The following is a 27,636-nucleotide window of genomic DNA, read 5'->3' as shown; positions in this document are numbered from 1 at the left end:
CAATTCGTATTAATCATTTTTTGGTTAAGGTTAATCTATGGTTAACCCATATTTATTTTGACTATCCTTTTTAACACGAAAAAAAAAAAAAACACGATGCCTGATCTATGAAGGTTGGGATATTCTACCTTTACCTCACCGCAGTTAGAAAAACACAATTTTTTTAACACACAGCTAATTTGTGTGAGCGTTGCATTTTAAGCTGGGTACAAGACTATCATCAGCGGGGCGCGCTTACTGTGTCAATACATGGGTAAACAAAGGAGCATGCCTCACATTCTTGTGGAGTTTGCTTTGAAAAATGTTGCATCAATGGGATTCTTGTTGTCTCTGTCTTGTATAATTAGGGTTGGTCGTTGTGGTTGCTCTACATGGTTGTGTAAGTAGAACACATCCCGCTGTTCCAAGTATTGTACCTGGTCACTTGGCAGCCCTAGCGTATATAATCAGTCTTTACTTGTCTGTTTTTGTTGCTAATTTGTCTACTGGCGTATATCATCAGTCTTTTTGTCTACTGACGTATATGATCAGTATTTTTGTCTACTAAAATATCATCAGTCTTTTTGTCTATTGAAGTATATCATCAGTATTTTTGTCTACTGAAGTATATGATCAGTATTTTTGTCTACTGACAAATATCATCAGTCTTTACTTGTCTATTTGTGTTGCATATTTTGTCTACTGGGGTATATAATCAGTCTTTTCTTGTCTATTTTTGTTTCACATTTTTGTCGAGATTCTCTTGAAGTCTATTTCAGATATTTTTATTCTTGCCTGACATGCCTGTGCCTTCATCGTTTTTTTTTGTTTCATTGAATGCATCTTCACCTGCTCCGGTTTTTTTTAAAATTACATAATGGTTTCTTCTTCGCCTTTATTGCTTTATTTTTACATTTTCTAAAATAAAAATCAGATCAATTGGCTGGGCTCAAAGACAGCTTGGTTGAACAAAATGAAAACGTCGCTGGTATTATGGGGATGTTGATTCTACGGGCGGGGAACAGCTGTGTTTGATGGAACACGCTAGATAGTCAACATCCCATTAGGCCATCGTTAATGATATAATGAGCATCAAACACTGGGCGTTTCCTTGTTGGTTGAGTGCAGGATTGTGGAATGTGTTCTTCATGTCTCCGTGTTTTTTTGTTGTGTGTACTGATGTGTGTGTGGGGGGGGGGGGGGGGGGAGGTGCACGTCGGAGTATACCTAAGTTTAATGTCAAACACATTTCACATCGTTAAATGGGGGGGGGGGAGTCTGCTATAGGACACCGATGTTGGACCGGGTAGGGTGGGATTGAGAGGTTGTTTGCACGTCGGAGCGTGAGTACCTACATTTAGTGTCAGACACATATCACGTGATTAGGTAAGGGCAGAGTTTGCTAAATGACACCGTTTTTGGACCGGGTGAGGTGTTGGGGGGGGGGGGGAGTTATTTGCACGACGTAGCTTGAGTTTTTATTTGCCTATAGTGCCAGCCGCAAGTTACGTGAGTCTGCTAGAGACGTGTAGAGAAAGATTGTTGAGTGTAGCGTGTCAGGAGTTGTCATGTAATGAATTAGTTTCAGGCTTTGTTGTAATACAATTAGAATACCACGCACCGTATGCTAGATGGGCATCTGTAGGTGTGGCATTATGTAACCCATACCGAGGTCGTTTTCTTGTTGAGTTTCTGTTACCCTGTGGTATAGGGGAATATGTTTGTTAAAATCTCATTGTGGCACTGGTGTTGTGTGTAGGAGCATGTAGATTTGTAGTTGATTTCTGGCTTTTGAATGGTGTGGTTACTGGAATCCAAGGGTGATATTGTAGATATTTTTTTTTTAAATTAGAAAAGCGATGGAGTTTCGACAAATTGCTGTATCGGATGTTCATGAGTTGGTTTATTGAGTACAGTCTCGCTATTGGATTGCGGTTGGTTTCTTCATCAAAGTGGGAGTAGGTGCAGGAGTGTCGTACATTCTGTCAACTTTGTGTATGTGTGTGCCTCCAGTTAACGAGCCAAGTGTCAAGTGCTTGTCGTAATGAGTGTTTTCTGCGCTCGACGTATGCCCGGCCGTGTGAGCAGTAGTATCGCCGGTGTGAACTCACTTTTTGATACTGTTGTGGGTGTCCCATTCCAAAGGAGAGTGAGTAGATAGAGACAACATCTCTTGGACAATGTTCGGCAAGTTTTGGCCAGGGAGAGGGAAGAAAACGGAAGAGAAATCTGTTTTCTCCTCGTTAAGACAAACTGCCGGATTGCTAGCCGGTGTCGCTGGGAAGGTAAGGTTTTTTTGTTTTTTTAAATGTTGGCATGCTGTTGTTGAGGCTAATCTTAGCATGTCATAATATTTGAATAAACCCACACTTTTTCTCGCGGTTTTCACTCTAATTGTGATTGACGTGAGCTCATCGGAACCAGATGTGCGGGTTAATAATAAAATTAACCCTGCTAATGAGGGTGTTAGTTAATTAAATGCCAGAACGGATTTAATTACTTTTTTTTACCGTTACCGCATTATAATAAAAGAAAGGTTATCAAATTAAATCGTAGTTAGCTCCCATATGAAACCATTGTCTGTGGTAATAAACTAACGCACACAAAGGTAGACTGACATGTGTGTGTGGGTTTTTTTTTTTTTTTTTTTTTTTACTGCAGTAACTCACATAATGTGTGTGTGTTTTTTTTTTTTTTGCTGTCATTGACTGCAGTAACTCACATAATGACCCTATTGTTTGAACACACCTGTATCTAAACCAAGTGTTTACCTGTGAAAACGAGGGGTGTAAAACCCACCTGTATAGGCTCACCAGTCCCGTGCAGATGGACTGAGCATCCCTGTATGACGTCAAACTGTGTCTGTCCACTAGACCAGCTTCGTCGTGTCCAGTCCGGGCTAGTCCACACCAAACACACCTTCTGTTTGTACCGCGACTAGTGTGAATGGGTTCTCCCCTGGGGCTGTCTCAAGTCGGCCTGTTAAGTCGGGTGGACCGCTGGGAAAGTTAGCGAGTGATTAACTTCGTTTAGTGTCAGAATGTAAACATTAGCCTGGGAGTTAGATCTATCCCATGTGGTAGCCGCGCCAGGCTGGATATACCAGTACCCCGACCGTGCTGACCTCTGAGAAATTTCCAGAGCAATCCTGTGTTGGCCCTTTACCTCCGCCCACCATCTGATGGCCAGGTTTAACGGTGGCCAGGTATGCATGCCACAAGATGGAAGAGTTCACACAGGAGCGGTGCTTTCTGGAACCGTTTGATCGTCCGGTGTTGGTTGAGTTTTTTTTCTTACCTCATCATTAGGTGAAATTATTTTTCTTCCCGTTCAGAGTTATACCGCTGACGGTGGTGGTGTGTGCGGGTGCTATATTTAAAACGTTGCGACATGTGTTGGATGGATTATGTTTTAGCGGAAATAGAACATATCTCGATCGATATCTTTGCTGCGATAAACTGTATGTGTGTATGTTTGTTTACTACGATAACTGTCCAGAAGTGAAGTTTAGAATTCGTACACTTGGATGTTCTAATGTGTTGAGAGTGGGAAGTGCTGCGCCACTGTGTTTTGGTGTGTGTACTTTATATTTTGTGGTGTAGTTGCTTTCTAGAGAATACGTCATCTATGGACACATATATAGCACAGTTTATATATATATATATATATATATATATATATATATATATATATATATATATATATATATATATATATATATAAACGGTGGTATCGTCAATAATGCTGACATGCGTGCCACTGTCACGTGTATACGACGTCTCCGGCGCTGCTAGCGTATGTGCCACTGTGACAGAGCGATGCTATCGATTGTCTCATGACTCAGTGCTAAAAATAGCCTGGTGTTGACAAAACAAGCGCTGAGCCAGTGAAAAAAAAAAGCGCCTCTGTCAGCTGAGACGGCAGGATGTGGCCAGTTAAGATGTCCTAGAGCAGCGGGCGGTGGCTCAACGCCCATCTGGCAACCCTGTATCTGCACTGGTTGCCGGTTAATAATTATCCCGTAGCTCGTCCTCCTCTCCGTGAGAAAACAAAAGAAAGGGCGTCCGTGGGTGAATGAGTTGTGTGATCACGTGACTTGAGATAGATTGTGTACTTCACGGGATAAGCTAGGTGTTAGAGGAATCTGCTTTTCGGTCTTTTTCTGTTTACATTGACGGTCGTTTTAAATACAGGGGGATAACGCTATGGATGCTTTTTGTTTAAAATGTTTATTTATGTTAACATTTATAGCAAATACATAGGCAGTCGCCAACTCGTTAATGGTTGGTTGGACTGCCGCGTGGTTAGTGTGTACTTTATGAATGAAGTAAGTGCCTATATGACGTCATAAGCGACTGGAGTAGCACGTTCAACATTGCGTGTGTAGTGAGACCCAGGTACACGTGCGTTAGCAAACGATGAGAATTAGCATATCCAGCTTAGAGTCAACAGCGTGCCGTGTCGCGCGTCATATGGCTGTCTATATTTAGCACCGTTTGATCTTGATTAACAGGGACACCTAGCCGTATTTAAAGATTTCAACTGATATTGGATTACATTTTTTTTTCTGTGTTTAGCTAACGGCTACATGCGAATTAGGACCTATATACATGTAGACATGTTTATAAAGATGGAGGGGTGTAGTGTGGAAGGGGGTAGACATATTTCAAGTTCCAGACCATGAGCATTTCTTTGTGTAGATCTGATCTCGCGATGAGCTAACGTCTAACTACCTATCGTTAGAACGTTGTGTTAAAGACGTTTGTGTGATGGGTGGGGGGTGTGGGCGGCTAACCAGCTGTAGATTAGGGTCGGCGGAGATTCCTCTGGTGTGGGGGAGATCCGTACCTCGCGTTACAGCAGGGAAACATGTGTTACCCGTGTGCCGGCCGTTAGTTTCTGGTCTATGTGTTTGATTCACGTTGTTCAAGTACTACCAGACCCCGCCCTGGTACTCGTTAGACTCAACTGTGCGAGCGTTTAATTAACGTATTACTTCAGCTGTTGGTGATTGAGTGCTTTCTGCGTGTTGTCTAGTGGGTCTAGGGATTCAAGCTGTGTGCAGTACAATTGCGGTAATTTATTAATGGTAAGGCGGATATAGACACGACACTGTTAGCTAAGCTATAATTAACTAGCTGTGTTGATGTGGGATAAATGCACTTATCTTTCTTGGCCAAGGATTACGGATGATGTCATTGCTGTAGATGGGAAAGGATATCTTTAGCCCGTGCAGAATCTGGACCAAAGTGCTGAGCCCATAGGGAGTGAGCATGAGCCGTCTACAATGTCGGGGATATTTTCATGGATTCTGGAAGAAAGTCGGGACTCTACCATTACACCGGGTACTGCTAGAGGCTGCCATTATGTTTTCTGTGGATGTTCTCGGTTTTCTTCATTAGCCGCCAGCGATTGGTACAGGATATGGAAGAAAATTCCTGCGGCGTTGCTGTCTGCCCAGGAGGCTGGGTTGCACCCGTCGTACAGACCTGAGACGGGGATTCATTCTTCGTACAGTCAGGAGAGAGGGTTTCACCCTCCGAACATCAAAGAGACAGGGTTTCACCCTCCGAACATTAAAGAGACAGGGTTTCACCCTCCGAACATGCATAAGACAGGGTTTCACCCTCCGTACCGACAAGCACACGTTTGCCAGCTGGAGCTAAAAGACGCATCTCTGCTGATGGCACCACCGTGGAAGGTGCCACTGAACCAGGTCTACACACAGAGCCCAGGTCACCTGGTGCAGCAGACGGTTCCCGTCCAATGTCCCCGCTACAGAAGCTGCGTGTACAGACTCCCTGAAGAGAGGAGACCCAAAGAAATGTTGCTCTATGTGTTAACACCGTGCCTTACCTGTGGTGCTTCCAGCCTGTGTCCGTGTCGAGACAGACTAGCAGACCTTCGGGTCAAAACAAGGACGTCGGATTTATATACCCAGGAACCTGCTTTGGTTCATGACATGTACGCAGACTTTTCTACCCCGTGTGTTCAATGTAGGAATAACGACTTTTGTGGCTGCCATCTATGTGGACATTCTGTGAGAAAACGGCTGAAATGGTATCATCCATTCATCAGCGGCCCACAGCAGGTAGTGAATACATATCCTTCTGAGAAAACATCTTTCGACTGTCATCTGTCCCCGCCCTTTACTGGTACGTTATCGCCAGCCCTGTTAGACTCGCCTCACTGCCCCGACAACTGTAGCGTGACGGTGGGTTCCAGTAAACCACGGTGGCAACCCAGGCCTGCTCACTCGTGCAGAACGCCGAGTTCTGTCAGACAATATCCGTGCCCTTGTTCGGCTCTTGCACTCGATCGTGTCACAGCCAATCAACGTCAAGTCAGGTGGTCACGTGTCAGAGAAAATGAAAGCGGTCTCGCCCGGTCACGGAGACCTGGCCATCAATACCCAGTGGTGAGTAGGTCACAAAATGAGACGTGTCGTTAACATATGGTTGTTGTGTCCACGCTGGTTCTTTATGAAATACGTTGTTGTATGTGTAACCATACCTAACAAAATTCCTTGACATGTATTGTTTATGTCTTGTTTAATCATAATCACACTTTGCCTATAGATGATTGGGTTCTTCTGAAGTACCCGACAACCAATACCCTGTTTATTTATTTTTTAAACGGACACTATCACTGTTAGGGTTAGAGAGCGGTCGTTAGAGTTACGGATTTTCCTGAGTTGGAATGGCCATAGCATTATCGGGATGGCTTCCAAACCCCGTGTCGGCGTTTCTAGAAGCATCGATTATTGAGTACTCTCATGGCATACGTTTGTAAGGGGGAGGGAATTTGTATTTGCGCTGTACAATTTACTAAATGTGCATTCCATGTTTTACCGAGCCATTGGTCAAACGTTTTATTGAAACGTTTTACATGTTTACTGTCATCCTTCATTATTATTGTTCATTTAAATATGTAATGATTTACATCAGATTAACCTAGTTAAGTTCATTCTTTACTTCATCTTATGTATGGGAACGTTTCTCAATAAGATGTGATACAAAATCTCTGTCATACCCCGTACCACTACACTAAAAAAACGTGAAGTGTACGATGACTGTGTTTGTCTTGATTTGTCTGAGACTTGTGGAGCACCGTTTGTGTTCTGGCCCTGTAAGATGGCTAAGTGGCGCTTGGTCACGCTGGAAGATTTGAACTCTGACTGACCCAATTCACACACTAAATATAGTGCGCGTTATATTCATTTTGAAGAAGAATCTTATGCAGGGATATTGGTATTATTTAATCTAAGGAAATTATTTCAAGTTTTATTATCATTATGATAAAATTTACGATGGTAAACACAGTTTCTCGCAATTTTAACTATGCTTATGTTTTACACACGCGAAATGTAATTGGCATACTGATGAGATTAACTTTTAGTGATATTTTTTTTCTTGCACACTGAAGTTGATTGCCGCTATAATTAATTATATGATTTACATATATTAATTTTTACCCTCTACCGTCCACACTAAAATTGATTGTCGCTATGACAAATTTGATGATCTAAAATGACATTTATTTTTTACTCTCGCGCGTGTATACAAAAGTTAGTTGCCCCAACAACGAGCCGGACATGCCACAACACGGACATGCCACAGCACATGCCGACCATCACTATGTACCGACCCTGCTTGTGCCACTGACAAAATGGACACGCCTGGCTCTTCGATCGCTCCATGGCACCCACGGACTGTTGTACTTTTAACGATTTTTTTTCTCTCTCTGTCCTCCCCCACCAACCAGTAGCTGCAGTCAGCCAGAGTTCAATGCTGGTTTAGATCACGGGCTGCCTGTGTTAAACGCTGACTGTTTCCTTCTTTGTCATCGCACGAGTGCTCGTTGATACAGCAGTCTAAAAACCACAGTTGTTGTAATATAGAAGTAAAAGTCAATACATGGGTTGTAGGGATTAAGTGATTAGTTATGGAGCTATTGAGCAGGTATTTGCAATGTGTTGGTCCATTACCATAAGAGTTACAGTGTGTTGGACTACAGATGGCGGCAACTTTCACTGGGGGATAGTCACGGCTGTGTTCTCTGCTTCAGCAACAGTGTTGTTGTTTTTTTTCGTTGAGGGCGGTTATTTCGTGTTCGTGTCGAGATTTCGCGGTGTGTTTTGATGGATATTTCGCGGTGTGTATTGATGCTATTTCGCGGTGTGTATTGATGCTGATATTTCGCGGTGTGTATTGATGGGGATATTTCGCGGTGTGTATTGATCCTGATATTTCGCGGTGTGTATTGATGCTGATATTTCGCGGTGTGTATTGATGGGGGTATTTCGCGGTGTGTATTGATAGATTAATGGTTGCTGTGCTTGGATTAATGGTTGGTGTGCTTTGGTTAATGTTTTTATTTTGCTTGGATCAATAGTAATTATGCCTGGTTTAATTTACAAACCTTGTTTCAATGGTCACCGGACTAGCACAGATAGTTATCGTGTGTATAGTTTGTGTTATGTCAACATCTGTATATCAATAATAGCTCAAGGTGAACATTTGTCGAATTTCCACGTGTGCATATACTGTCTTTGTATACGTTTTTTATGTCTAACACTTAAAACAAAAGCATCCCAATTTAGCAAGTCAATTGGTAGAGCGTGTGTTCAACAAAATTTGTGTCAGCATATACACACAAACCTTCTTTATATTTTGTCAACTATCTTTCAAATGTTAGAGTTCGTGTGTATCCGACAAAGTCGTGACCACATACACACACACACACCATCTTCAATGATCTTTGAAATGTTAGAGCGAGTGTCCAACAAAATTGTGTCTACATACATACACACCATCTTCAACCATCTTTCAAATGTTACAGTGTGTATTCAACAAAGTCGTGTTCACATCTTCCTATCTAGTCAACTCTTACAGCGAGAGTAACACTCTCTAAGTCTCCCGTGTGAATGTAAAAATGGGGAAGTGATTAGGACTTAGGTGACTAGAATAAACAGCGTTGTGTACACAAGTCTACTTCATAGGGTTGACTAGGCTCACCCCACCCCCATGTGACTATAACGTGTTGTGTACACAGTACAGTACACAACAGTGTGGGCGCTGTTACACCCCCACCTCTCGATATAACTAAATGTTACAACGTACACTCCGTACCTCTGTGTTGGCAATTCTCCCTACTCCCCCACTCTACTGTACCATAATGTAACAACGTACACTCCGTACCTCTGTCCTAGCAAGCCCCCCCCCCCCCTACTGACGTCTTTGTCACCCGAGACTCCAGTCCCTGTATTGAATACTCTGATTGTCTCGACAATACGGGGACAGGCCAGCCATTAGAGTTGTGGCGACAATCGCAGGTGAGGTCACGTGACTCAGCCCTTCACACGACAGGTCGCGTGCGACATCTTGGCTAGCTCATACACATATTGATTGCTGTGTGTTTATAATAGCAAGGTCGAACTCGTCCGGTTCTCAAGGTCGCTTGACTGTCAACAAATTTTTAAAAAAAAAACGTAAGCGTCTGCGTGCGGTTAGTTCCTTTGTCTATTGATCAGGTCTTTGTCTTAAGATGGTTGTCGCTAGCGATACAACAGAAGTGCTCAATTTGTGAACGTCGTTTACTCTTGTTAAGTGGGTTCTGTAGGCTTTGTTACAATGAATGGTTTAATATTTTGAACAATATTCTCTAGTTTTGACCGAAATTATCGTGTTCCACAGTGTGGTCGTGTTTACATGATTAAGTCAAGTACACTTCAGTGGTGTAAATAAACTGAAGATTTTACAGGCATGTTGGTCTATGGCCTTCACTGGGTGGGGTGGAGGCAATTGTTAGAGTCTGCATCGTGATTTTGTTCCCGTTTTAATGTTTATTTGTGATAGCTTTTAATACGCTAAAATAGTTGATCAATCGAACTATCTTTTAAATGATTTTTTTAAAGAAATGAACGAACGTACCTTTGTGTTGAAGGCTTACCTACATCTGATATCTATAGACAAACCTAGCCATGGTTCTGTGGTTCCGCATGAACATATCGTGTATCGTGAAGGTATCCTTGAGTTGTATGCCTACCTACATTTGAAATAGTCAGGCGATCTATTGAAGAACGTAGTCATTTGTCTAGTGATTCACATGATCGCATCAGGTATTGTGAAGGTACCCTTCTGTTGTCTATCCGATTTAGTCTGACAATCTATTGATAAGAGTGCCCATTTGTCCATTGAAAATCTATTGATAATTGTGCCCATTTGTCCATTGATCCACACCATAGCCTTGGATAGTCTACCTGACAACATCTGATACATGCTGACCTGAAGATTTGTTGACTAGCCGGTAAGGTCACCGTCCATTGACCCACACCCTAGCCTTAGATAGTCTACCTGTTAGTCTACCTGACAACATCTGATACAGGCTGACCCGAAGATTTGTTCACTAAGGTCACCGTCCATTGACCCACGACCTACCACTTTAAGCCACAACTGAGCCTACCGTCCCCCGCCCCCCGACAAATGGGCGCAGAACACCCGAGCCAGTTTTGTGTTAGGACGAGACTAGACCTGAAGGGGCCATAACTCATTTTTCCTAGTAACGTTTGTCATAGCCGCCCTTACGTGGTGGCCCCAGCATTGACGGTGTAGTACCGGCGTCTGTCCCAGCCTCGCATGTGTGTGTGTGAGAGTTTCTTCTCGCCTTCTGTCATACAGAAAGTCGACAGTACTGACTTTGATACACCGTGCGCCACTGTCATCATACCACGGGCTAGTTTTTTTTTTTAAACTGTTGTTCGGTGGTTATTGTTTTATTTTCAGCCAGGATTAAATTCTGTGCGTGGATAGCTGTGTTATGGCTTCTGTTTCTTGCGCTAGTTAACTTCCACATGTGGTTGGTGTGGTGGATGCCGTGTGGTTCTATTTCTTTTACTGGATTATATGTTTTGATTGACGGGTTTGTGATTATATAAATTGTACACAGAATACGACTGCTTATAAAATAATATAACGTATTGTGTGCCGTGGATTAGGTTATTGATTAAAGCTTTAGGAAATTAACCAATACCTTGAGCGTATTAACGGGACTAGTTAAGTCATGCTTATTGTATTTTTTATTGCTGGGTAAGGAATTCAGCGTTTAGTTATGAAATTGCTTTTTTTTTGTGTAGGGATTAGCTGGGCTATCGTTTAGTTAGGAGATGATGTTTTTTAGACTCAGGATTTGTCGTGTTTCAGTGTTATTTTATTTTTCTCTCTTCTTCTCTTGGACCGCCGCGTTTGTCGGATGTTTAAATACAGTGACATCCCCTTACTTACATAAACGAGTTGATCTAGTCACTGAAGTAGTCTCCCCTGTGTATAGAGATTCAAGGCTTTTTTTAACCTGTTCCCGGCTTGTCAATGTGAACTTTTGTTTGTCCTTCTCTCAGTTCAGGCGCTAATCCTTACTGGTCTGTTCGCATTCTTTAAATAATTTTTTTTTTCTCTCGCGTGAATCGTTTTTTTTAGCTCTCCCCTCCCCCACGTCGTCTAGGTGTACATAAAAAATGTTAAACAGCGGAATAATGGCGACACCTATCTGATGATACATCTCCGCGTTAGGCTTGGAGTAGCTGTGATATACGATCAGATAAGCTATCTTTGTTGTAAGCATATCTAGACACAGTCTCATCGGCAGCAGGTAGAGAACAGGCCTGTTGGTAGGGCCATACATGCCTGTCTCTGTGACAGGGCCTAACGTATCTGCAATAGTAGCAGTGACTAACATGTGGCAGGACCTAATATACCTACCACAGTAGCAGGGCCTAACAAGCTTACCTGCCACAGTAGCATAGGCCTAACTACCATGCCTGCCACAGTAGCAGTGCCTAACTAACATGCCTGCCACAGTAGCAGTGCCTAACTAACATGCCTGCCACAGTAGCAGTGCCTAACTAACATGCCTGCCACAGTAGCAGTGCCTAACTAACATACCTGCCACAGTAGCAGTGCCTAACTACCATGCCTGCCACAGTAGCAGTGCCTAACTAACATGCCTGCCACAGTAGCAGTGCCTAACTAACATGCCTGCCACAGTAGCAGTGCCTAACTAACATACCTGCCACAGTAGCAGTGCCTAACTACCGTGCCTGCCATAGTAGCAGTGCCTAACATGCCTGCCACAGTAGCAGTGCCTAACTACCATGCCTGCCACAGTAGCAGTGCCTAACAAACATGCCTGCCACAGTAGCAGTGCCTAACTAACATGCCTGCCACAGTAGCAGTGCCTAACTAACATACCTGCCACAGTAGCAGGGCCTAACTAACATGCCTGCCACAGTAGCAGGGCCTAACTAACATGCCTGCCGCAGTAGCATGGGCCTAACTACCATGCCTGCCACAGTAGCAGTGCCTAACTAACATGCCTGCCACAGTAGCAGTGCCTAACTACCATGCCTGCCACAGTAGCAGTGCCTAACAAACATGCCTGCCACAGTAGCAGTGCCTAACTAACATGCCTGCCACAGTAGCAGTGCCTAACTAACATACCTGCCACAGTAGCAGGGCCTAACTAACATGCCTGCCACAGTAGCAGGGCCTAACAAACATGCCTGCCGCAGTAGCATGGGCCTAACTACCATGCCTGCCACAGTAGCAGGGCCTAACTAGCATGCCTGCCACAGTAGCAGTGCCTAACTACCATGCCTGCCACAGTAGCAGTGCCTAACTAGCATGCCTGCCACAGTAGCAGGGCCTAACTAACATGCTTGACACAGTAGCTGGGCCTAACTAACATGTCTGCAACAGTAGCAGGGCCTAACTAGCATGCCTGCCGCAGTAGCAGTGTCTAACTAACATGCCTGCCACAGTAGCATGGGCCTAACATGCCTGAGAAAATTCTATCTGGAAATTTCCACCAGACAAATGTGTTTACAATCCATACAACAATAATGTTTATAATCTTTACAACAGTTCAAATGGGATCTTTGTTTAGTTTTACTGCTGCAGCTTGTATGAGAGATTAAACTATTTTTATTTCTTACGTTCTGGTTTGTATAAGCGTAAAGGGGGCTCCATCAGTGTAACAAATATTATGATTTAAAAAATAAAACAACAGAAGGAGTAGTTTAACTGTGTAGTTGTAGTATACCACATCTGGCGTGTTTGAAGCTATAGAACCAGTAAAAGAATGCTTTTTGTCGTTGTGATGTTTTAATGCGTTAAGACATGCTTTGTTTTGATCACGTAATAATTATTATCATATGTGAATTTATCCACCCTCCTCCCCTTTACGTCTATACTTTTCTTGTACTATCAGACCAAAATGAAGTGTCTATCCTAAATATCTGTTCAGTAGCGTGTATTCACACCCCCCCCCCCGGCTAACCTCCGATGTGTAAGTATCTACTTACCATAAACCTACTACAGTAAATACAGAGCCGTGTTTAGCAATACATGTAGACGACTGATAGGTTGTGGGAAAATTATAGTAACACATTTTATACGCTATCTTTCATTCATCAAGTAGGTTAACAACTCTCTTTCTCACTCCCTCTGTCAGGCCTCCGTACGGCATACCTTACTGTTATACTGGGGCATTACTTGGTACGGCACTACCCCCCTCCCCTTTATATTTTCTTTGTTTTTTTTCTCTTAAGGTCTGTCATGGTTTTTTTTTTCCACTGCAAGGTCTGCCATGTTTGTCGACTCATAATTTTAAACACGACAAACTTTTTACAACAAAAAAAATAATTGACCTTCGCTGTCTCCTTCTTCCGTGTTGTCTTTAAGACGCCCCAGTCACAAAGGCGTAAAGTGACCCATTGTCCGTGCACTGAATACCTGACCCCTGTCAATCAACGCTCGACATTGCTGGCTAATCTACCGTCTGGATAGCCCAGCTCGTTTTCATCTTTTCATCTTTCGTCTCTCTCTCTCCCTCTCTCTCTCTCTCTCTCTCGACAACTACTGTGTTATCAGCATTCTACGGGTTTTGTTCTTTAATTGGTTTAACTAAGTTGTCTGATTGTTTGTAGGTAGGGTGAAGGGAGATAAAATAGTAGCGGGGTAGTTAATTACGGCGGCAGTTATTAGAAAGATCACATGACTAATTAACAGTCAGTAAACAGTTATGATGCTGAGTAGGATTAAAGATTATCTTTAAATGCATGGGGTGAAGCTGAAAAACAAGTTGGATTGTTGTGTTTCTGTTTGCCTTAAACCTGTTAGCTGGTGTACGTAATTCAGGATTAGATTAACTAGAAGCGATTGACATGAGTCTGAAAGATGGGATAGGAAGGTCACATTATGTGATGTATGAGTTTATATTACTTGACATTAATATTGAACAATTTTTTTTTTCTGAATTGAAGTTTGACTCTACTTTATTTAAATTAAGTAACCGATAAAAAAATAGTGCATCGAGTTTTTTTTTCTTCTTTAGTTTGCAAATAATTATGTTTAAAGGGTGGTGGAAACGCTGATTATATGAATTATATGCTGCTGAAATTGTTGCTGTGTTGCGTATTGTGGTTGGAGATACCCGCGTGAATCACACCTCTAATCTGCTAGTGTTCCAAGATTAGCTTGTCCTACCTAATCAGCTGGGGCCCAGATTGTAACACCGCCGCCCAGTGACTCACTGTCCTGCTGATCAAAGCTTTGACGCTAGACTGCACGGATTAACTTTTCACTGACGGCGCTCTACGCGTGTGCGGTGTCCTAAAGACGATGTAAATTTAGTTTTTGATAAATTTAGATTTGATAAATACGTCGCGTTGTTTTGTTTGACGTTAATTGACGAGAACAAGGAGTTAACCTGTCAAGTTAAGGTTAGATTAAAGCAAAGATTGTGCGGGTTTTTTTTTTAAATTCTAATTTACAATTTGAATTATGTTCGTTACTGAACTCTAACCGTGACCTTATTGTTTTGTTCGGAGGCGTGTTTTTATATTCTGTATAGTGGTTTTTTGTGTTATTAATTAGGTGAGTTGTTAATTACAGACGATGTCACATGCTTGTCAGTCAATACATTAGCGATTTTTTTGGCCGCTTGTTTGTTTACATCGTCACCATTGACATGTGCTTGTTTTTTCCTTCTGGTCAAGACAGCAGCTTTTGTGGGATTTCTTCAAGTTTCACATGGTTGTAGCTTTGGTTTAATGTAAACACAAACGTAGACAGATTTCAAAATTTGATCAATCTTGTCTTAAGGTTAACATAACTTTTAAACCTTTGAAGTTTTGATGTACACGCTGACGCCCGTTTAGCGTAAAGGGAGACGGAATAAATGACCGTGTACCGGATGCTGCATCTCCGTGGTGTACTCCGCATGTCTGTTGTTGTGTCAGGTCATCTCATGTCACTGACATGACAGCTTAGACAATGTCAACAAGGATTCTGTCTCACTGTCTGGTATTTGTGGTTCCAGCTTTCTGTCGCTTCTTTGATAGAAAATTCAGCTTGCAGGTGTAGCTGTTGTATTCTCAAGTGGAATTGTTAACTTTCTTTTTATTTGTGTGGTATACCCGTTGTCTCCGTGCTAAATATTTTCTCTGTGTTAACTCACGTCTCTGTGTTAAACTCATGTCTCTCAACACCCCCTAATGTTGATAGTGGATATATAACCCACAACCGACTCACTAGTCCCCTGTGTTGTGATATGACCATCATCGAACAATCTGTAGAACTAGTGTTGTGAGCTTGTTAATAAATGAGCCAATATAAATGTACCTGCTAATATGTTGGTATATGTAGCATGTATTATGTAACCCTAAACTGTAAACTTTTAGATCTCTTGTTGTGTGTGGCTGTCATCTGGCGATGTGATCCAAGTTCACAAGCAATAGATAAAAGTCTAGATCTCTTGTAGTGTAGACGTTACTCTGGCAATATGATCCATTTTAACGAATAATAGACACACGGTTAGATCTGTTGTGTTGTGGCGGTCTGTCTGGCGATCGGATCCAACTTAACAAACATTAGGCCAGTTACCTCAGCTCTGTCAATATTTGTGGATGTGGGTCAAGTTTGAGGTAGCCTGGACATAACAAATCTCTGACATTCAGCCGCTACCTGGGCTGACACAGTTTTCTTTTGGGATTTCCCGGCTCTTCGCCACTTGTTATCTGTTCAATAACCACTCAATAGTGGTGTGTTCACCTTCATAATCGTTGAGACCACTATCTGTGTAGTTACTGATCTTTTCAATAACCACACAATAGTGGTGTGTTCGCCTTCATAATCGCTGAGACCACTATCTGTGTAGTTACTGAAACCCTAATTGTCTTGACCCTATTAGATCGATAATTCGATGCATAAATAAACCATAGGCTAAATACGACAAAACGTTGAGAGAAGCTGCACGTTAGGCTAGGCGAATCTGTGCAGTGTTGAGTGATGGACTCAGATCACAAGGCCTCAACTTTTCTATCTTGATTAGCACTTTAGTCTGTACCTGTGTATAACGTTGGCCTAACCTTGAAATAACTTCTTTTGTCTAATGCTTCTATTTTTTAAACTAGGCGTCGTTGTAGACCATTGCAGTAACAACGATGATAGAAATATAAAGTAATAATAATATAAAATATTATAAAATAATATAAAATAATGAGAAAACCAGACAATACAATACTAAAGCCAGCTTTAAGGTGATTAGAATAGGTATGTAATGCTGTATTAGAATAAGTATGTGATGCTGTATTGTCCATGAAGTTTGTGAATACTTGCTCTACCTGTCCCGCCATGAACGCTAACTCTCCGTGACCCACCTCCTCGCTTATCTCCCCTCCTTGGTATTCGCCGTGACTGCCAGAGACCATGAGCGCTCTATCATCTGTTAATTAAAACGTCACGGTTCGCTGTGCGGAATTTATTCTATTTAGATAGAGGGCTGATTCCCATTGGCCCAGTACTGGAGATTTATGAAAGATTTGATGTGAAAACACATTTTATTAACAGAGTTTTCTGCGTCCTATTCAGTGTTTCCGAATGGGGAAAAAAAGTTTTATTGTGTAAATGTCAAAGAACCTTGAAGAGAAATGTATTTTGTAAATGTCTTAGGGGTTTAGGTAAAAAAAAAAATCTCACCTGTTAAATATTACACCCTCACATTTCTTTCTTTCTTTCTTTTTTTTTTTTTTTAATTTTTTAAGAGGAAGTTTTTTTTTTTTTAATTTAGTAGTAAGGAACACAAGATAAAAATAAAATATTCTTGACACACTCCATTTATCAATAAACTTGAAACAGCATTTCCGTAGATAATCACCCCTACCAATGTCTATGTTATATTAATATAGCCCTTTTCCGTCCGTGAGTTTACTTTTTTTTTTGAGAATTTCCTTACCGCAACGTCAGTTTCACTTTTAAGAAATAATCAATGAATGAAAAATCAGTCATGCGCGAATACCGTTTCGCCTGAGTGAACTCCCATCATGACAACAAGGGCATTAAGCGATGAAATCCGTCGTCTCCCAGCACGGCGTACATCTTTTTTTTTTTTCTTAATGGTCACTAAATGTTGATTCGTGTTGTCTGTAGTAACAGTGAACATCGTTCGGTAGAGACATCCTTATGTGTGGTCTTTTTTTTTTTTTTATATTTCCGGATACACGGAATCGTAATAGAACACCGTGCCATTATGTCGATAAAAAAATGACTTGGGTGCTAAATGGATTGTGGGTTGAAGGCAAACATTGACGGCGTGTGATGAAGTGTTACCTTCTTGCTCGCCTTTCTAGACGGTACGCTCGCCTCATGGTTTGTAACTGGGCACTTCTGGGTAGTACGTGTTAGGTTTTATTCCACTAGAGGTAAAGGGTGGGGGGGGTGACTTAACCAGGACTGAGGGTTGTGTTATAGCTTAATTATAGAAATAAAAATGTTACCCCCCCCCCCCCCCCCTTACTGCCGCCCTGCCAGATTCCCATAAATCTGCCTCGGCTGTGTGTATTGATGATTGGGGGGGGGGAAGGGTCTGGCCATGAAGAATTCTCTAAGTCATTCTATTCTCCGTGATAAAACTGTTTTATTGGGAAGTGTTAACTAAACACAATGGTGTGTGAATGATGGACACAAAAATACAAGAATAACCGTGAGAGATTAGTGAATATCTGGGGTCAAAACGTGAGCGGGTTTACCTGCAGCTGTCTGTTTGGCTTATCTCGAGTTGTTTTACCCGTGTATTTCAACACTCTAATCCCTGTACCCGGTGACCCTGTAGTGTTATCACGCGCACTGCTCACCCCTGCCTGAGGTACTCCGTACACGCGAGGTTATAGATGTTGCCGGTTAACCCTCTCTCTGGTACGTTACAGGTTAAACCTTGTTACGGCATGTTGCAAGTTTAATATATCGGTTACATTTTGCAGGCTAAACCTGTTCGAGACTTGTTACAAATTAAACCTCTCCATGATATCTTTCATTGTTAAACCTGTCAATGACAGCTTGTAATATATGATGCAGGTTAACCCTGTACATGGCATTTAGCGTGTTAAACCTCTTCCTGATTTGTTACATGTACAATGCCATCTCTGCCCCTCCGCCCGGCTGTACAATAGGTCACCACTGGGTATCACGGAGGTGTAAATTGACCTTTGACTTCTGCTTCCTCCAGCACCGCCGTCGTCTTGTACCCACATGTCTGGCACTGACGCCCGTCTTGTCCATCATATTTTCTTCTTGTCTCCACAAATAGAAACGGATGGCTCTTCACGCAGAGTTCCGGGGATTCTCAAAACTTTTCTTAACATACCCTGTTGCCGTGCGCTAAATAAAATACAAGCACTGCTAGAAACGATCAACTAAGTCTTTGTTTATGAAATCGTACAGTGCGTCACCCTCCTGCGCGAAAACCCCACGAGATCCCTCCCTCCTGTATACATTTATAGTGTTGTTGTACCAGGTACAGTGTGAGAACCTCTGGCTTGTGTTCCTCTATTGTTTTCGCTTCCACATGTAATCTCTTGGTTAACCTTTGCACAAAAAAAAGCTTGTCGAGTATTTTGCCCTAGATTTTTTTATAAGCCAGTCAATTGATACAGTGTACATAAGGCTCTTTCCTCTGTCACACAGTTTCTGTTTTTTAAGTGGATGTTTTTTTATATTTCTTCGATCTTGATGATGCGGTGTGGATTTTATCGTTGTGAAGACAGCGAGAATCGATTGAGTGGTGTTCCTTAATGTCACGGTGGATTATATACACACTGTTCTGGTGGTAAAGTTTGTAATGTCAGTCCCGTTTTCAACCATAACATTCAGCACGCTGGAATCTGTTGTGTTAGAGTTATTGTTTAATCAAAGGAAGTGCCTGATAATCATTAGTTTAACCCTTGCCACTCCACAAAGATATTAGTTTAGTCCTTGCCACTCCACAAAGATATTAGTTTAACCCTTGCCACTCCACAAAGATATTAGTTTAACCTTTGCCACTCCACAAAGATATTAGTTTAACTCTTACCACTCCACATAGACATTAGTTTAACCCTTTCCAGTCCACAAAGATATTAGTTTAACCCTTTCCACTCCACAAAGATATTAGTTTAACCCTTGCCACTCCACAAAGATATTAGTTTAACCCTTGCCACTCCACAAAGATATTAGTTTAACCCTTCCCACTCCACAAAGATATTAGTTTAACACTTGCCACTCAACAAAGATATAAGTTTAACCCTTGCCACGCCACAAAAATATTAGTTTAACCCTTGCCACTCCACAAAGATATTAGTTTAACCCTTGCCACTCCACAAAGATATTAGTTTAACCCTTGCCACTCCACAAAGGTATTAGTTTAACCCTTGCCACTCCACAAAGATATTAGTTTAACCCTTGCCACTCCACAAAGATATTAGTTTAACCCTTCCCACTCCACAAAGATATTAGTTTAACCCTTTCCACTCCACAAAGATATTAGCTTAACCCTTGCCACTCCACAAAGAAGGAGGGTCAGAGGTTTTCCTAAGGGATATTGATTTACGGTTAAGTGATTGCAGCAATAGATTCAAGACAAAATCGATCGTGTAATCAATGAGTTGTATCGATATTTTGTTTTTTATCTTTTCTATTCGAATGGATAAATGCAAGTTGGTTTGTTGGTCGGACCTTTGTTGTGTAACAAATATTTCGAGTGGAACTATGGTGCCATTCTGTTTGCTGAAAGAGAATTGCATATCATTGTTTGTGTGGGCTGAGACAAAGCCTTGGCTGTGTTGTGTCCCCTAGAGTTCACCTGTGTGTCTACAGGCTTGAGTTATCTAGAATGCCAGATAAGAATCGTTTTATCGATGGATAAGGTAGAGGACGTTAATTGTTTGACATTGTGAAGGTTTCAGTGACCCTCTGTTCACTAGGTCACCACTGTGTCCACTTCTGAGAGGCACCTATGTTTGGGTTTTGTATAACACTAGTGACCCTTGAATGCCCTCGTCATCTCTATTCATCTTGCTGTGTGTGTTGTAAGAAAATCACTTAGACTATATTTACAAGTTGATGAATTGTGATGTATGCGGTTGATTCAGTTGTGTTGCTTTCTTTCACGCGCAGTCTTACAGCGTGTATGTTGTGTTGGTTTAGTTCGACGTACATTGATGTAACGTCCTGATTGTCTCGATATACGCCCGTAACACGGCGTGTCGTACAGCGAGGTACGGTATCGAATTGGTCAAGTCTAGGCTGGTCTAAGCGCTCGGCTTGATGCGTGACCAATGTGTGTTTGATGTCCTGCGTTAATTACGTTAATTATTGAAGCCGGAGGTGTGTAGATAGGAGCCGCGGTCTTTTTTCTAGGTGTGCTGTGGTGGTTTAATAGGAGCTACATTCTCTAGTCTTTTTGTAGTGGTTTAATAGGAGCTACATTCTCTAGTCTTTGTGTAGTGGTTTCAAGCGGGTGATACATCAGTTTCTCTTGTTGTGTTGTAGTAGTTCAATAGGAGCTACATTCTCTAGTCTTTGTGTGGTAGTTTAATAGGAGCTACATTCTCTAGTCTTTGTGCAGTGGTTTCAAGCGGGTGATACATAACTCTCTCTGAATGTGTTGTAGTAGTTCAATAAGTTTTATTAAGTGTCTCTTGGTTCTAGTGTTTGATACGAGTTTTATAATAGCTTGAGTGTACACACTGCACAGTTGTGTTGCGGGAGTAGGGATGTTCCTATGTTGACAGTTGTTTTATTCTTCCGTTATCTGTACATGTCCGTGTGAGTCTATAGATAACGTGGTGTTACTATTTATAACGCAGGCTAGTTTTACCTCAGTGCATCGAGTCCGTTAATGACGTCATAAATTTGTGATTTAAAGATCACCGTAACACTGGATACTTTCGTTTCGCATGGATAAACTTTCGGATACTAAACGTGTACCTGACACACACGGCTATCGGATTACCCAAGTGCTGGAATAAGTCACAAGTCAAGTTGACCTGGGATGCTGCACAGCAGTGGATAAAAAATGTTTAGCTGCTGTTCCCCGAGAAAGAAGAAGAAGAAGAAGAACAAGCCGGTGAAAGACGCCAATGGCGGGGCTGGGGAGAAGGTGCCCCTCAGTCGGAGCAGGGATGAGCTGAGGGCGTCCCGAGTTCAGGTGGGTGCCACGCTCCATCGGGGCGCTGGGCGTCTTGGTATTAGTTAAATACTCATGTTGTAAGGCTTCATAGACCCGGTAAACATGATATAGTTAAATAGCCGTGGGTTATAGGGCTGCTTGTGTTGGTAATACGGTCTATCAAGAAGCTGAGCGTTTTGTTATTAGTTAAATACTCATGTTGCAAGACTTCATTGACCCGCTAAACATTATAGTTAAATAGCCGTGACTGCTTGGGTTGGTGATATGGCATATCAAGACGCTGGACGTATTGATAAGTTTCCTTATTAGATGTTTACTTAGATTGGTAATACCGTCCATCAGGGCACTGGATGACTTAGTATTAGTAAGGCTTTATAGACCCGATTCATAGACACGCTAAACCTTATAACATATGTTATAAGGTTTATCGGGTTGGTAATACGGTCTAGGACTCCGGGCGTCTTTTCAAATATCCTTCTGTTGTAGGGTTGGTCGGGTTGGATGCTGAGTGTCAAATACCGATGTTGTAGGTATTCTTATACGGGCTGAACATCGTGAATGTAAACATCAAAGGGGTTCAGATGATGTGAGTTAAATACCGTTGTGTTTCTAGAACACTAAAATATGTCTTAGGGTAAAAATCGAAGTGTTTAAGACCACTATCTTAATACAAACGTGTTTTGTTTACGTTGATGACACAACATGAAGTCTTAGTGAACAGGTAGACAGTGTGACACGTCTGTAAGTGTTAAGTGCTGATCTGACCTGTCAGCGGATCCTTGACTTAATGCACCAATTAGGCCTAGGTTGTTGAACTCTGTCGTTTGCTGGTGTCAGTCAGCACCAACTGACAGGTCGGTTTGTATAGAGCAGCAGGTCAGGACTATGTAATACGGTCATTCTGGACTGAGGTTTTAGACGTCAAATACTAACAGCACCGACAGGTCACATTGTAATTGTATCGAGATTTTAGATGTGGAATATTATCAGCACTATAGAGTAGCTAGTCAGCTGATATATATTCCATATACTAAGTCAACTGATATATCCCATTGTATAGAGTAGCTAGTTAACTGATATAGCCCATTGTATAGAGTAGCTAGTCAGCTGATATATAGAGGTTTTATACACAGGATACTAAATAAATATGGCATAGACTAGGCTTATAAGCACAGCGGGAATTACGCAGCTTACTCAAGGCTCAAGTTTCTGAATGAATAAACTTGACAAAACTATTCTGAAACCTGAACCTTATGGTGTAACTCTAGAGTTTACCTCCCCTCCCTATTCTTTTATCTTAGCGTGTGCTGGAGGTCTAGTTACGATATCGTTTATGAAATATATGTATGCCCGGCAACATACATGCATTCACCGAGTGACGCTTATTCATCTACCTTAAGCAGATTCCCCACGTTCAAACACTGTTAGTAGTATCTGCATTGATAACTACTAATAAGAACATGTTGCCCAGGGTCTATGTGTGGTCGTTCTTCCTTGTTATGTAACAAACACACATCGAGTCAACTGAGATCTACCTTGTCTATTGCTAAATTTGAGTTTATTAGTCACAGTCTGAGTAGTACTATTCCCTCTTATACCATTGAACACCTCTTGGTATACACTGGCTGCCACTGTTGTCATCCTCTACTGTGGCATCGGGTGTTGGGTAAAGTCATTGCATGGATCACGTAAGCTGCGTGATAGCACCAACATCTGGGGGTGTCTACTTGCTTGGCGTGACTTAGATTTGTATACAGCATTAACACATACAATATGTTTTAGCTGTGATATGTGAGGGGGGACTACTGCGTTTATGGGGATGGAGGCGTTAGCTAACGTATGAGTACTTGAGAGGGGGGGGGAGGTGTGTTCCTAATGTGTGGGGTAGGGGGGATAGATATACTAGTGTAACAAGAAGAGGTGTCTGGATTGGGATTACCTAACATGTGTGGGTAGTATATGAATGACATTGGGGGGTGTAATGAGTGCCCTGTGTATGCCTGTGAGAGTTAGTTTCCATTTCCTTGTGTTTTTTCCTCTCCATGTCTGTAGCTTATTACCTCCATGTAAGGCATGGCTCACATGTTGCATGCATGTCTGGTGTCTGAACCTTCTGTTTACTCATGCCTTTTTCTTTTCCTCCTGTTTATTGTGTCATTCAGTTCATTCATTCAACTCACCCATCAGACTAAAAGTAAAAAGTTTAAAAAAAAAAATTTAAAGTAAATGTCAAATCAGTGCACACAACATGTGCATCACCTGGAGGCAGGTGGGAAACTTCAGCTGGGTGGGGCTTTGTCTGGGGGTCGTGGGGGTGGGGTGGAGGGGTGTCCAGTCATAAACTATTAACTCATATTTTTTTCTTTGTTTTGTTTTTAATTATAATTTTTGGTTCTCATCATCACCAGTATTTCTTTATATCAACCTGTGTGGGGGGGGGGGGGGGGTATCATCCAATGGGCTTTTTGTCCAGGAGGTTTATATTGGAAGGGGGGGGGGGTATATACAGGGGGGTATTGACTGGGAGCCAGATGGATACGAATGAATGTTATATTGCAGTTTTGTATGGGTTGGCACTTGTAAAGTGGTGCATGTTTGGGTTGAGGTTGGGTTGGCTGTCTGGGTTTACGATTTAGCATTAATTAAGCTAGATTTAAATTTTGATGTCATCTTTTCTGTCTCTGAGATGATATGTTGTCAAATATTTGGCATGTCTAGTCATGTTACACTTGTCAAATATTTGGCAAGTCTAGACTTGTTTCATTATTTAAACTTTGCCAGCAACAGCCATTCAAATTACTTCCATTCTTTTTTTTAATTCTGATTTAACTCTTTTATTCTATTTTTAATTGCTAAATAATGCTGCTAAAATGAAGCAAAAAAGATATTGCATTTTGCCTATTTTTGCCATAGTTTTTTTAGTTTTGACAATAATAGTCAATAAAATTTTAAATTTTAAAACAATGAAGCAATCTAATACAAGACAATATAATACATGCATTTAATATTGTATGTTCCCCCTTCAGTAAAAACATTGCTACATTTTAATTATTTAATCTTCCTATCCAACTCGATTCATTGAAATTATCAAAAGTGTATCTTAAATGTTTAAAACCAGTTTAATAACTTATTCTTCAACTATCTTGATTGAAAACTTTTATTTTAAAGCACTAATCAGTCTCACTGCCAATTCTTAATTAAATAATTAATTAAAAAATCTGAGTTTTGAAGAAAACGGCCTTTACCACTAACAAAACTAGCTCATGCCTTATTGTCCTAGATATGGTCTTGATGAATTCCCGGCATTGTTTGACTGAGATGTTCCCTTGACTGAGATGTTCCCTTGACTGAGATGTTCCCTTGACTGAGATGTTCCCTTGACTGAGATGTTCCCTTGACTGAGATGTTCCCTTGACTGAGATGTTCCCTTGACTGAGATGTTCCCTTGTTTCCTCTGCAGATTTCGGATGTTGTGGTGCCAGGCCAGGAGGACATCACTGCCAAAGAAGCTTTGCTGCTGTGGAGCAGGAGAACCACTGAGGGCTACCCGGGTGTGAAGATCAGAGACTTCTCTTCCTCTTGGAGAGATGGCAAGGCTTTCTTGTCAATCCTGCACAGAAACAGGTGGGTCTGACTCAGCTGCTCGTTTACCATTCGTTTGCCTGTTCACTTGTTATCTCTTGTCCAGCTAAAGTGAGATTAATTATGTTGGTCAGTCAGATTAAGTTACATGTGATCTCTTGTCCATCTAATGCAACATAATTATGTTGGTCAGTCAGACAGATGCTTTCAATACTGGACTGCTCTAACGTTGTGTTATTTACAATTAACTAATGAACCATCAGTGTACACAAAAGCAATGAGCTTCTCCCTGAACCAGAGTAAATTGTATAACTTTATTCAAGGGGCAGATAAGTGCATGTTACTATGACATACATCACATTAAGATGGTATTTACCTCCCTTGAGTGAAGTTATGTACCCTTTAACATGGGTGGAGTTTTCTTCAATATGATTCATCTACTAAACCTTTGAGTTAGTTATTGCGTATGCTTTAAATTGACTGTCATTTAAATTTACTGAATACATATTTTTAATCCATCTTCTATCTTTGATGTTTTATGTAAAATATTGAATCGGCATGCTTGTTAATAATAATGTGAAGTCTCTTGTTGACATAACATTTATAACTATATCTATGGGTCTAGGTGGCCTAGTGTTAGAGTGCTATACTGTTAACCTGAAAGTCTTGAGTCAAATCTGGGTTCAAATCAATAGAAAGTCCCTGAGTCCACCCAGCTCTGATGTGTACCTAACTCACATTAGCGAAAGCAAAGGCAGCTGGGCATAGTGCTGACCACACCATCCATTCTCATGCTGAGGTCAAGAAACATGAATGCCAATACATCTGCCCAATTGATCGCTAGGTCTAAAGAGGAATCTTTACTTTTTTATATCTACACCTCATCACTCTGTCTATCACACACCATGAGAAACAGTTGCTGAAGAATAGATGCCACTAGCCACTAGTCAATAAACTCTAAAACTGTGAATGATGTTTGAAATTTACATATTTATGTGAACTCAAATAATGAATGTGTTGATGTTTGTTATGTTTTTGTGAACTCAAATAACAAATGTGATGTTTGTTATGTTTATGTGAACTCAATTAATGAATGTGTTGATTGTTTGTTATGTTTATGTGAACTCAAATAACAAATGTGATGTTTGTTATGTTTATGTGAACTCAATTAATGAATGTGTTGTTTGTTTGTTATGTTTATGTGAACTCAAATAACAAATGTGATGTTTGTTATGTTTATGTGAACTCAATGAATGTGTTGATTGTTTGTTTGCATTACAGACCAGATCTGGTTGACATCAGACAAGTCAAGCACAACAGTAACAAACAAAACTTGGAGTCAGCCTTTAACATAGCTGAGAGGGAGTTTGGTGTGACCAGACTCTTGGATGTTGATGGTAGGATGTGGTTTGATTTGTTCTATAGTCATGGTTGATGGTAGGGTGTGGTTTGATTTGTTCTATAGTCATGGTTGATGGTAGGGTGTGGTTTGATTTGTTCTATAGTCATGGTTGATGGTAGGGTGTGGTTTGATTTGTTCTATAGTCATGGTTGATGGTAGGATGTGGTTTGATTTGTTGTTAAGGATGATCTCCTTGTTTTTGATCACCACATCAGCAATCTTTACAAAACTCTTGAAGACTAGCTCCTCTAGATTGTGTTTCTTGTATAAGCCAGTTCATGAAAGAGTTCCTTACAAGTGTTGTTTTAATGGTGAAGTGATTTCACTTTTTAATGATTAGTTGTACTTCCATGGATGTATGTCCATCTTGCCATTAATTTGTTTCATTCATTGCTGCAGATATGGGTATTATTATAGAAAAAAAATGTACATTCTTTTGTTCCGAGTACTAAAATAGATACCTTTGGTTGAAGCACTTTAAATTGGCATCACTATGAAAATAATTTCTGTAACAATATCACAATGAAAATTATTTTGTTTTAAAATCACGCTAAATTTTCTGTAGAAACATCACTATAAAAATCATACAAATTCACAGTATAAATTGTTTATTTTAAACAACACAATAAAATAATTTTGTTGTAGACATCACTGTATAAAATAATAAAATATTCATTAATATAGACATGGATTTTAGATTAAAAAACTAAATAATGAGCTATTGTCTACACAGCTGTTTAAAACATAAAAGTTTTAGTTTGGTAGTTTTATTTTTTATTTTTTAAAAATCTCCAGCCAGCCATATGCTATCTATCTTCCTGGATTTGATTCTGTCATTTTTTTTTAATGTGAACAGGAAGTGCCAGAATGTATGGCCTTCTTCACGCGCCCCATATAACATTGTGTAGAAAAATATAGAGATCCATTTACACAAGCTGAGAGGTTTTTTTAGATACAGTTTCTTATGTTTTGACATTCCTTCTTTGTTACAAAAACTATTTGATGTTTGATTTGAAGTGTAACTTTAAATATGAAGTCAAGTAATTTTTGAGCTGTAAATAAAATATTTCCTACTCACATATTTATCTGAGAATAAGTACATTGTCTTGAAAGTATATGAAACTCAAAGAATGTTATTTTTTTTTAATTTGGATCTGTTTTTTGTTGATAGCATT

General features: G+C 40.9%; 1 protein-coding gene across 13 annotated transcripts in view; it reads left to right on the top strand.

Moving 5' to 3' along the window:
- The window catches only part of LOC131953051 (uncharacterized), a 192,351-nt gene that overhangs the window by 59,793 nt on the left and 104,922 nt on the right, over positions 1 to 27,636 (top strand). For 12 of the 13 annotated variants that reach the window (XM_059316055.1, XM_059316063.1, XM_059316059.1 and 9 more), the window contains 2 exons: positions 24,938 to 25,101; positions 26,341 to 26,456. In XM_059316055.1, the coding sequence (XP_059172038.1) occupies positions 24,938 to 25,101; positions 26,341 to 26,456 (280 nt within the window). Of the gene's footprint in view, positions 1 to 21,145; positions 21,496 to 24,937; positions 25,102 to 26,340; positions 26,457 to 27,636 lie in introns of those variants that run through there. The other variant, XM_059316066.1, reaches the window with a different exon arrangement.

This window comes from Physella acuta, unplaced genomic scaffold, assembly GCF_028476545.2.
Source record: "Physella acuta isolate Inbredline_101_S28 unplaced genomic scaffold, ASM2847654v3 ptg000902l, whole genome shotgun sequence".
Classification (NCBI taxonomy): Eukaryota; Metazoa; Mollusca; class Gastropoda; family Physidae; genus Physella; species Physella acuta.
The sequence above is the reverse complement of the archived record's forward strand: the minus strand, read 5'-3'. Positions and strand labels throughout refer to the sequence as shown.